Below are 12047 nucleotides of genomic sequence, written 5' to 3'. Positions count from 1 at the left end.
TTCCAATTGTGCCATCCATTTTTTCCTGAAGATTATTAAATGCTGAAATTGGGTTCAATAAAGATCAATTAAATTGTAGTCATATGTACCTTGTCTGTACTGGAAATTAATAAGTATTAACTTTGACTTCAGTGTCTCAAGGGTAATGTAGGTGAGGGATTTTTTTCTTGGATTGTCTCCGTCTGCATAGATATTATAATGCAATTACCTTTAGTAGGAACTGAAAAGTTGAGTTGTATAAGCATATTCACAGAAAATGTTTTGAGCATTGCAAGCTTGTCTTTGTGGTCTTAAGTCTTTGTGGACTGTGGTTGCTAAAGTTCTTTCCCAAATTGTCTTTTGTTGGAAGATTTTGTAATCTATTTAGTGTCTAAATTAGTATCTAGATTTAGTGTCTAAATGAATTCATAAAACTTCTCTCCTTATCCTTCTTTGTCATAGAAGTTATAGTGTATTTGAGAAATAGAATTTTTGCTTTTCCTCAGAAATTTGCTTTGCAAGTTTATTTTTTTAACTGCATCCCACACTTCAACTAACATGAAACTGGCTTTGAGTAATGTGTGTGTTAATTTCCTGCATTGTATTTTTAGAATTTTCTAGATATTTGTAGAGCATTTCTCAAACCTTTCATTTTCAGTCAGTTATTTTTTTCACTGGGAAAATATATGTTATTTACTCATTCCCTTGGGGCTTTCTAGATCCTTATGCTTTCTTCATTTTTCTCTGCAAAGTTTCATGAGTAGCATTAATCACACAAAATAATAGCACTAAACCTACACAATTCTAGAACTTAAAAATACTAAATCTTTGCTGTTGTTTCCTTGCAGCTATAAATTCAGTATTGCTTCCTGAAATTAAATTATAGTTTTAGACTTTCTGATTCCAAATTATTTTAGTAATGGAAAAGCTGCATAAATACTAGGCTTCTCTGGATGATGTAAGCTGATGAGTGTAGCAGAGCTGAAATAAAGAATCTGAGACTTCTATTTTCTACTTTTAAAACACTGTATGGTTCCACAGATCTGTGATGCATGTTTTACATGTTCAGATAAGTAATTGCACCTAGTAGAACTTAATTTTTTACATTTATCATTTGGCGGTAGTGTTCCACTGATTTAAAACTTTAGAGTTTGGGTGTGTTTTGAAATAACTCATACAGTGACTTTGTGATCTGTTTACCCTTTACCATCAGATGGAGCTTTTAGAAGAGAAAAACATAATCAAGAATCAGTGTCGACAACTGGAAAAAATCAAAGTTGAGTATGATAAATTGACAGAAGAATTAACCCAAAATGAGGAAGAAAATATAAAACTGAAACGGAAATGTGAGTTTCTAAAACAAGAACTGGAGAAAAAGGTACAATTAACTGATTTTAACCATGATTTGTTTCTCTGGTGATAAATACCTAAAATAAATTATGGATTATAGAAATAGATGGTAAACCTAAAAAACCCCAGCATGTATGTATTAAAGAATGTACCCTGTTGTGCCATAGTACATGGTTTCTATATGAATGAAAGAAGACAAAAATAGTTTGGTTGGATTATGAACTGTATCCCTTCAAAGATTTGCTAATATTATTTAGGACTAGAAGTATAAATACTGTTGCTTGCCTGATCTCTAATATAGGTAACTAACACATGTTTAATCAACCACTTCTACTTTTATTAATTTTTTTTTCAAGATGCAGTGGAGCTATGAATAATTTAGAGATAATTTGAAGTAGATATGCAATGTAAACATAGTAAAAAAAATTCTGACTAATGTTGGGGTGGAGGATTTTTGGGTTTTTGGGGTTTTCCTTTATAGTATAGTATAGTTTTATAGTATAGAGATAGAAAAATGTTAAACTTGGCGTTTCTTTAGCTTGCTAAACTATCAGGAAGTGGTTTAAAAGCTCAGCTTGTCAGACTAGTAAAAAGTATCTGAAATGAAAACCCAAAGATGTGTTTTTTTCTATGTTGGCATTTTAGTTCTATAATATCTGTTATTTAGAAAATGTGTTTATAGGAATGTATATGGGCTTCTGTAGTCTGTTATGAATTAGCTCCAACCTCACCTAATATTGGGAAGACAACTTTTATACCAAAATCATCTCTTATCTCTAAATTGAAAAAGATGAGAAGTTTTTAAGCATGCAATCCTGTGGCCTTAACTTTTGAAGGTAAAGGCAGATGGAGACTTCTACTAAATTGTATTAATGGTTAACTTAAGAGAATATTTGCTATTTTGGTTTCGTGGATTGTCAAAAGGGATGTTAGGATGGGGAAAATAATACTACCTCTTGAGAAATCTCATACTAGCATACAATTGAGGCAATGCAGTAGAAGCTAATGTGTTACAGAGTACTTTCTTCTCCATGCTTTTTATGCTTTTAATATTCTGTTCTTAATGCAAATACTAATTCAAAGAGACATAGGTGTTACAGCTAGCTTAGATTTATTTTTTTTTCATAAAAGGTGAAGGAACAGAGCATAGTGGGAAATGTTTGGTTTCTTTCCTTTTCCTTCTATGCACTTCTGAGTCATTAGTGACTTCTTTTCTCCTATAGGCTCTGGATGATGTAGAATGATAAGGAATGTTGGCACATTCAGAAAATCAAGTAGATAAGAAATAAAAAAATAAGGTTATGTATTCTTTTATATACAAAGTCATGGTCTTTGGAAATGAACTTTGACATGTGATGGACTACATTCAGTGAATAGTTAGGTAACAAAATACTTATACTGGAAAAATATACAGTACAATTTTATTACTTTCAGAATACTGATCTAGGTCAAAACTGTTATTTCAACTCCCATCTTTATAGTATAGAAATACTGGAACCTGTCCATCTTGAAAAATCTTATGATTTCTTCAGTTTCAAATAACTACTGTCTCAAGTGTTTTTGTATTAATTAAGTGAAAAAATCAGGCTGTTTATCAAGTATGGTTGTTTCACATTTGTAGGCCACCTATATTAAAACCACCTATTTTTCTAGTAGAAGTAACACCTATATATGTATGTGTATATATATATATACACAACCTCCTGAAAGGAGGTAGCAAGGTGGATGTTGGTTTTGTCTCCTAATTAGCAATTAGTGTCTCCTAATTAGTGATAGGACAAGAGCAGATAGCCTTAAACTGTGTCAGGGGAGATTTAGATTGGATATTAAGAAAAAATTATTCATGCATTGGAACAAGCTGCCTAGGGAAGTAGAGTCACCACCCCTGGAGGTGTTCAAAAGACACATACATGTGGTGTTCAGGGATATGGTTTAGTGATGGACTTGGCAGTATGAGGTTTTTACTTGGACTTTATGATAACTGAGTTCTTTTCCAACATAAATGATTCTATGATTCCATATATATCTCATTCATTGAATTTGGGCGTTAGACATTACCCAACTCCACATTGGTGTCTTATAAGAGCAGCGTTTGAAGATTTCCAACAAATAGACTTCAAACAGTTGTACCTTGTCATTGTAGAGGTCCACAATTAATAAATTTCTGAAATCCTTGCTCTTCTTATCATTCTTGGTGGTATTTGCACACATTAGAATTTGCCTGTTAAAATGTTTGCCCTTTGCTGCATTACACCATCCTGATCTTAGCAGCAGACAGATGTGTTTCAATTTCACTTATTCTCACAAGATAATTTTTTTCTGTATTATTTATGATGTGTAATTCAATATTTTGAGTAATCTAGCAGCAGTTTTGTTTGGTTTTATGGTAGCTCTATCAAAGATATAAAAGAAGTGAATCTGATTTTTAAAAACATATGTAACATATTTAATCAACTTTCTGACATTAGGTGATAAGAAAATACTTTCCTCAGTGCCACTCACTCTCCTATGAGATATTCTTTGAGTAGTTTTCCTTTGAGGGCATACTGACTGCAAATAAAATTTTTCTTCTGGGATCTCTTTTCTGACAATAGAGATTAGATGCCTAGAATAGATTCAGGGCAAAAGATACTAATGGGAGTATCTGCTCTGGACTCTTTTTCTACTCATGAGGAGATTTGTAATAGAACATCTATTTTTCACTTTGGAAATATGCTTTATGATTGTTGAGTTTAGATTTGGTGGCAGTTTCTTCATAACTGATTTACAGGATAATAAGGAGAATCAAGGGTGGAAGTTACAAGTGCTATTAGAAAATACTATTTTTCTAGGCAGGGAGTTGAACTTAGCATGACTGAGTATGGGTCTGGTTATAAGATTGAAAGATACATGGCTAATGACATATATTATTAATGCAGTTATTTATCTTTGTTTTGTTTTCTCCTTTTTCACTCCAGGAAAAGCAGATCAGCAATGAAGATCATTTGAGAAAGATGAGTGAGGCCAGACTGCAGTTTAAAGATCAGCTGCGTCACTTAGAAATGGAACAGCAATTCATTCTCTCCATGATAGGAAGTGAAATTGATGCTGCTTGTGAGATCTTTTCTCGGGAGTCCATGGAGAAATTCAAAGTAATTCTAAGTTTTACGTATGCTGCAAGTTTTGTTCCCTTCTTAATGGAAGTTTGAGGTGGAACTTGTTGTGCATTGTTGTCACTGTTGCATAGATATGGATATTTAGCTGGTACAGAGGGACGTTGCTTGGTGTTACAATGGAATGCTGTGAAAAACTGTCCATGCATTAATTGGTACTGTTTGCTTTTTTTTTTTTTTTTTTTTTTTTTTTAATACTTCTCCTTTTGCTTGTGTGAAAGGACCTTTTATTAGCCAAAATTATGAGGTAGGTTTTCTTAGGCCAGGTTCCTAGAATTGGGAAGTCCTTAAGAAATAACTTAAATGCTTTTAATGCTTTTTTAAAATTGGGAAAAAATGAAAGATTTTTTTTCTGTTAAAAAATCGTTTGGATGCTTTGTTTTTTTTTTATGTACAGAACTGAGTTCTGAATATGAAAAGAGTTTATAACCTTCACTTTTGAGGAGCAGGTCCTTGTATCCAGAAAGTTCAGACTTAAATTTTCAGGAAACTGGCAGCTTCTTGTTGTCACAGTTTGGTTTTTTTTTGCTATTTTACTACTTGTCCTGCAACCCCTGTCTCTCTGTAGCTTCTGAGCATTCTCATTTGCTCCTCAGGAAGAGAAACAACTCTTCCTCCCTCCATATGAGTCTATGTTACTAATCCTCTTCAGTCAACATTGTACATTTCTGAGAATAAAGAGAACAGACTGACTCAGCTTATTGCTACACTTAAAAGTGCTTGATCTAGTGGCTTTTTAGCCTTAGCTGCAACCCGGAGTACACTCAGATTACTTTTTTTGTCTTGCTGTTTAAACAGAGAATCCTTTGTAGTTCCTGGTCATTGGATTGGACTAGGCTGCTTTCAAAATCAATTTTTTTCACGATTGACACCATTTCTCCATTATAGATGGAATTGGGGTGTTGCAGCACAAAACTAGATGAGAATTCTAGGAAAATGTATTTGACAAACAAGCTTTCTCCTCTGTCTCCTTACAGATAGGTCTTTTTTTGTATTAAGATTTGCAATCCGCTGTTGTTGCCAGACTTTTGATCATTGAGCCATGTCTTCTTGGAGTTGCTCCTCACCTTGTGCAGAGTTTTTGGTTTCTGGATAAAGTTTTGCAGATCCCTGTTTATACAGTTCTTAATTTTTTATCACTGGTAAACTTAAACCAGTGATGAATGCGAATTTTTGACTAGACAGCTAATGTGAAAAAAAAGTTAATTTTGTGGTCCTGGTATAAATATTTTTTAAAGGTAAGAAATTTCTTTTATAATGTTGTTCCTGTGCCCAGAACCTCAGGTATTGCCAAGGTTTCTAAAAAGTTTTGCCCTTTACTTCAAGAAATTGCTGTTGCAACTTGGGTAAGCAGGAGGAATTTGATGGATTAATATTTGTATTGAGAGAAGTCAAGCACTAGGCTTAATCTTCCTTGATAAAAAATGCATTTCTTTGATGAATTTCCTGTAAGCAGAAAAGACTTTCTTCCTTCTGTGTCTTAATTCTCATTTTATGTCTGTTTGTCGCCTGCTTTTTCATAGGCAATATCCCTTACACCAACAGTACTGAATGATCCTCATCGCTGGTTAGCAGAAGCAAAGGTAATAGTCAAGCCTCCTGAAATTTTACTGAGTAAGCTAATATTCAGCATTTAATGGTGTAGTGGGAGGTGTCTCTGCACATTGCAGGGGGTTGGAACTAGATGATCCATAAGGTCCTTTTTAGCCCTAACAGTTGAGTGCAGGGGTGAGTCTGTGAATGGATGGGTCTGGTTTATTTGAAAGTCCATTTAAAATGGCACTTCAAGAATAAAAGAAAAAATAAAAAAACATTCCTTTAGCAATTATTCTGGCACTTCCAGACTATTATTTCAACTGATAGAATAATTTTCTGAATGTTTCTATCAACAAGAAATAGCCATCTCTATATCAAAATAATTAGCAATGTTGTTTTCACAGAAGAGGCATTGAAATAAGAGCGGTGATAGCCTATAGATCTGGTTCAAATTTTTTTAGACAAGTAAAGCATGAGAATGTAGTCAGCAGGTTAAGTTTTTCTTAACTTTCTAGCATTATCACAAGGCTAGAAATTATTTTAAATAAGACTGGTATTTTTTCAATCTAAAATGTATTAGATTGGATTCTTGAAAATGCATGATTTTTCTGTCCTCATTGAAGCTTTCAAATCCTATAATGAGGACACACACATGCTTGAAAACATCTTCAAGGTGATGACTGTAACTCATAAATCTTGCCTTTCATTTTGCAGCTTTACTGCAGCTCCCTCAGCTCATGAACATAGTACACTTCTTACCCAGAATCTTTTAAAAGAAGTAAATTTCTCATGATAAAAATAGATCACAAACTGTGGAAGACAACTGGTATTTTTGCTTCATGTAGAAAGGTCAAAGCCACAGGAGAATTGACTTAAGGAAAAAAAATTGCAAATGTTTGCATGAAAGAGATGGTTATTCATGGTGTGTGGTCTGTGTAAGACTTGTAGACCAAGAAAGACTTCCACTATAGATAATGAAGATAAGATTGGAATCAAAGGAGAAATGTTATGGAGGAAGTATTTTCTTCATTTAAAAAAGTGACACTGACATATTATTGAAAATAACTTTCAAAGAGCACCTAATAATGCTTTGCATACATTTTTCACCTAAGTTTGTTTAGCTGCTAGTGGGACGATTAGATTGAATGACTGCTTAAAATGCCGCTTTTATTTTCTTTTGGTTTTAAATAGGTTGTGTGAAAGTATTCCAATTGATCACTTCTAGATTCACTATGTTGATCACAACCTTATCAATGAGATCTTTTTCTCCTCTGAGTCAATCTTAAATATTGACTTCTGCTAATTAGAAAGGATTGATGTCACTTTTTTTAGAAAGGACAAATACTTTAAATTTTGTCAACTTAAAATAGATAGGAAAAGGTATTCTGAAAGGAAGGCCTATCTCTTGCTGTCTGTGTGCACTAATTCAATGTGAATTTCCATATCTACCCTAGCAAATTCATGCTTTTCACTTTATACACACAGTTATCAACCAAAACATGTCTTTTGGGTCTCTTGAAAATCAACTTATGTTCTCTTAATATATCTGAATGCCCTCTATTATTGTTATTCAGATAGCTACAAATGAGTAATCTGTGAGTCCAAAGATAATTTGGTCAGTGAACATTTATGGCCTCTTATTTTTATTAGAATTCTCTACATTTTATTGGATTTTTTGTGGTTTTTTTTTTAATGTAGACTAAGCTTCAGTGGCTGTGTGAAGAGGTAAAGGAAAGAGAAAGTAAGGAAAAAAAGCTGCGATGCTACTTGCTGCAAAGCCGAGAACAGCTCAAGCACTTTACACAGATAAAGGAGACTGAACATCAGTCTCTCTTTAAACAGATAAAAACCCAAGAAAAACTTTTAGAAGAAGTTCACAGAGAAAAAAGAGGTATGTTACTGGTTCCATTTTTAATAAAACAGAATTTAAAATTCTATTAATTATAATTTGTGTCACATTCATTATATCAACTAGTTATTTCAAACTTCAGTGGGCTAATGATAACCGAGAATAACGTTTCATTTGTGGTTTTTTGCTTTTCCTTGCTGACAAAAAAGGCAAATGCAACCAGGCATGTTTCAAACCAATACAGTGGCTGAATAACACATGAGTTTAATTCATGCACAGTGGATATAGAAATTATTTCCCAGCTGTACCATCTGGGACATTGCACGACCTGGGCAAAAAGGGATTATTCAAGAGTCTGACACAGGCTGAGCTATACTGCTATTTACATAGCTTGCTGTGTCATGGTACGATCTTTCCTTGTATTCTGTTCCCTCAGTTTTGAAAGAAAAAAGTTTTAGGTTTTCTTCAGAAATCTTGTTCCAGCCTTTATTCAGGACTCCATGCTGGTATAACTGGACAGAATAAGTATTCTCTTTCATTATTTCGTTCATTGTCACTTTGTGCTGATTGATGTAGTTTCAGATAAGAGTAAACTTCTAGCAAGTGTATTTACAGCTTCTAGTAGCTGACTTATTGAAACTGTTTTGTGAATTGCTGCGCAAACAAAACTGCCTGGTTTTGGCAATAACAAAGTTAACATGCTGTGTTCTGGATTTAATATAATAGTAATGTTGATAACACACTGTTATAGTGTTGATAACACTATATGATTTAGTTGTTGCACCCCTAAGTCAAGTACTTTTCAGTCTTCCATGCTCTAATAGTGAGAAGGTGCACGAATAGCTGCAAAGGAGCATGGCTAGGCCAGGGGAACTGGCAAAGGCATATTCCATACATTAGAACATTTTTCCCAGTGTACAAACACAGGAGAGTTATCTGGGAGGAGCCAGTTGCAGCTGGAGAAGGGACTGGACATGGCTTGGTGGTGAGCAATGATATCATACATCACTTGGGTTTTTTTTTTGGTTTTATTTCTATCTTTTTTGACATGTGCATGTCATGACAGTGCATGTGACAGTGTATGCAAGATTTATAATCTCCACATGTATTTAATTGGTTTGTTTTACAGTCATGTCAACTTAGATTTTTCTTTTTATTTTGAAAATTATGACCTTTGTTATACCAAATGAGTTAATTTTAAAGTTGTAGAAGATAGACAAATAATAGAATGTTTATTTGTTAATGTGAGTTTTGAGTACTGTAGTTCAACAAGGGATACATTTAAATGTTTAAAAAGGGTCTTCTATATAAAAAAATGGTGCAAGACCAAATCTGTTTTTATGTCTTGAACAATTGCTCTTACATACTCAATGAAAAGCACAGCTTTGATTATGATGCAAATAATAGAATGTAAACATGTAGATAGTTTAATGGATAAATGACTTGAATGTGAGAACTATAAAAGCTGCTTTCCCAGAGGGAAAAAAGAAAGCACAGCTAAAAGCATAAAAAAGGTGTTAAGCCAGAAGGAGAAAGCCATCCATCAAAATGACAAAGAAATTAAATTAAGGGTACAGAATGCTGGTTGGCTTTTCTTACTTAAACATAAAAAATTGAAGTACTTACACAATACTAAGGCACCCAGTAATGACATTTTGGGCAAATCCCAGGTGCAGGAATAAAGTAAATGAAGTCAGAATGTATTTGATTGATAAAAAAAGCACTTCACTATTTTTTTTAACACCAAAGTATCGCTTATGGTATTGCTAAATAAAATGGATATTCAGTCAAATTTGATCAAATGGAAGAATGTATTTTTTGCTGGAATGATGCAAATTTTAGATGTTGCATTTTATCAGATTCTGTGAATAACCATGAATATCCATGGATGTGGTTGACTGTCCCCACTGATACACACTTGTCTGAGTACCTGATATAGTCTGAAAATACTCCATTAATTTAAATTCACATACATCAAAACTTATGAAAAGGAGACATAGAAATTGTATTCTCAAGAAATTAATTTGTTCATTTCCTTTCTGTGGATCTGATAAGGTAGTTTACTCATGAGTTTTTTTCAGGGAGAAAGAATAAAAATAGAGATTTATGGTGGACATATCAAAAGTAGGCAGCATAAATATTTAAATTGCTTTGTTGATGAACATAGTTAAGGAAGTTTTATTAGCTTAAATAGGTTTACTAAAGCTTTTAACTATGTATTCTTCTGTCTTTTCCCTTCACCAAAGCATTTGTAAATACCTTGGGTATTGTAGGCTTATGAATCTCTGTAGAGGTGTTAGCATTATCACAGTGGTACCTGTGGTGGTATCAACTGGTTTATGCATGTGGTATAATCCTGACAAAAAAAGTAAACTAACAAAGATTCATGAATGAGAAAACAGAGAAGGAAGCAAAATACAGTTGCGTAGCAAAGAGTTTCAGGATTGTCTACAGAGTAACAGAAGTTTCATAGTTATCTGGTGATGCTTCAAGATCAGCTACATTTGTTTCAGTATCATGGTGGAGGGTTTAAAAATTCAGAAGTCTAGCAATATTTATAAATGCAGAAGAAGCATATGAGTTCTGATTTCAGGTTTTCAGATTGGGGCTTTGGATACATTTCATGACTTTATGACGTATTTATCTATCATATCCAATTGGATATTTCAGTAAGTAATAACTTGGATTCCATTTTTGCTCTTAGAGTGATTTTGGTCTTACAATCAAATTTATTTCACTAGCATTGCAGTAGGTATTCAATATGTTAACAAAATGGACAACGGTCTGAGGAAATAAAATGCATAAGTTCCAGTTTCTTAACTAAGAATTTAATTTGCATTCTGGAATCACATGAACATGCCATGGTGCTCTTAAGATCAATTTAAAAATTAGTTTAGGTAACAAGAATTTAATTTTAATTATTTCTTAATGCCATTGTCAGCAATTGTATACAAGATCTGGCCCAAATTTATTTTATTTATTGCATTTCTCTATGATCTAGCCAGACTGTGTAGTCTGAAAAGCTCATCATTCAAATCAGTGAAAGTCTACATTTTATCCTGGGTGGACCTATTGGTTTTATAAACTCAGATTTACTTTAATTGCCTTTCCAAAAAAATCTTAGGATATATTGAAATGTATATAAGCTAGACATAATATGTTATATAGCAGTGGACATGAAGTCTGCACAGGTCTTTTGTTTCAGGATAATATACTGCTACTTCAGAGAAGACATGTGTAGTCAACAAATAAATGTTTAGCAAAATAAGACCTGATGTATTTGGCAAGACCATATCTGTTCCTTTTTTTTAATGAAAAAGTGTCAGTATGGCTGTGGTGATGTAAGAAGAGGAGGTGCATTGCTCCTATTTACAGACTGATTTATCTCAAAATATTCTGCAAATACTGTTTTACACAAAGTCCCAGGTGATGCAGGACATATTTTGTACCAGTTTTCAGTGTCTACTGAGATAATGCTCTATAATCATATTTGAATTATTACATATTTAGAATTTCTCTTATATAGGTATAATATATATACCTGTACTGCTTACACTGCTAAGTAAAGCTTAAGAAGGTTAATAATTGGAGTTATATGTAGTGTATATATATGTGTGTGAGTATATATAAATATATAGTATATATAGAATATATGTGGCTATGATAGACTAATGTTAGAAGCTTTTGTCACAAGCACAAAACTGTACTAGGCAAGTGTCTGGTGTTTTCCTTTTGTATTAAGGTTATCACTCATGCATTTATCATTATGCATTGTCTTAGATTTGAGGATACAAAAATCAAATTTTGACTTACATAGTAGCTGGTTTTAGTGGTGGAGTCAACTCTGTGAATCATACAGTTATCTCTAGTTTCATCACTTTCAACAAGTAAAATTTACAAAGATTTTGGTAAGTGATTCCTGAAGCAAGACATGCATTTATTTTAATTTCTTTTTTTTCTGTTAGGTTCAGTCAGGACTATCTGTTCTTCAATTGCTGTGGATAATGTAAATTCAAAAGAGCCTGTTATATTAAAGTAAACTAAAAATGTAGGTAAAACTGCTTTGACAAAGCATAATCTTCAGATATATTCCTGTTTTTTCTATTTAAAGTCAGTAAGTCCAACTTTTTTTTTTTTTGAGTCAGGAAAACTAAAGCAGAAAGAGTAAAAATTTAGAATAA

General features: G+C 33.1%; 1 protein-coding gene across 21 annotated transcripts in view; it reads left to right on the top strand.

Annotated features, from left to right (window-relative positions):
• Positions 1-12047, top strand: part of CEP128 (centrosomal protein 128) — a 210430-nt gene that overhangs the window by 39656 nt on the left and 158727 nt on the right. For 17 of the 21 annotated variants that reach the window (XR_015288185.1, XR_015288180.1, XR_015288184.1 and 14 more), the window contains 4 exons: positions 1193-1357; positions 4287-4460; positions 6005-6064; positions 7716-7908. Coding sequence is in view for 9 of the 21 variants with exons in the window: in XM_086893505.1 (XP_086749631.1) it covers positions 1193-1357; positions 4287-4460; positions 6005-6064; positions 7716-7908 (592 nt within the window). In the remaining 12 variants the exon portion in view is untranslated. Of the gene's footprint in view, positions 1-1192; positions 1358-4286; positions 4461-6004; positions 6096-7715; positions 7909-11831; positions 11915-12047 lie in introns of those variants that run through there. The other 4 variants (XR_015288186.1, XR_015288187.1, XR_015288188.1 and 1 more) reach the window with 2 other exon arrangements.

Source organism: Cyanistes caeruleus, chromosome 6, assembly GCF_971803275.1.
Source record: "Cyanistes caeruleus chromosome 6, bCyaCae1.hap1.1, whole genome shotgun sequence".
NCBI classification, from domain to species: domain Eukaryota; kingdom Metazoa; phylum Chordata; class Aves; order Passeriformes; family Paridae; genus Cyanistes; species Cyanistes caeruleus.
Note: the sequence above shows the minus strand (reverse complement) of the source record. Positions and strands in the feature narration are given on the sequence as shown.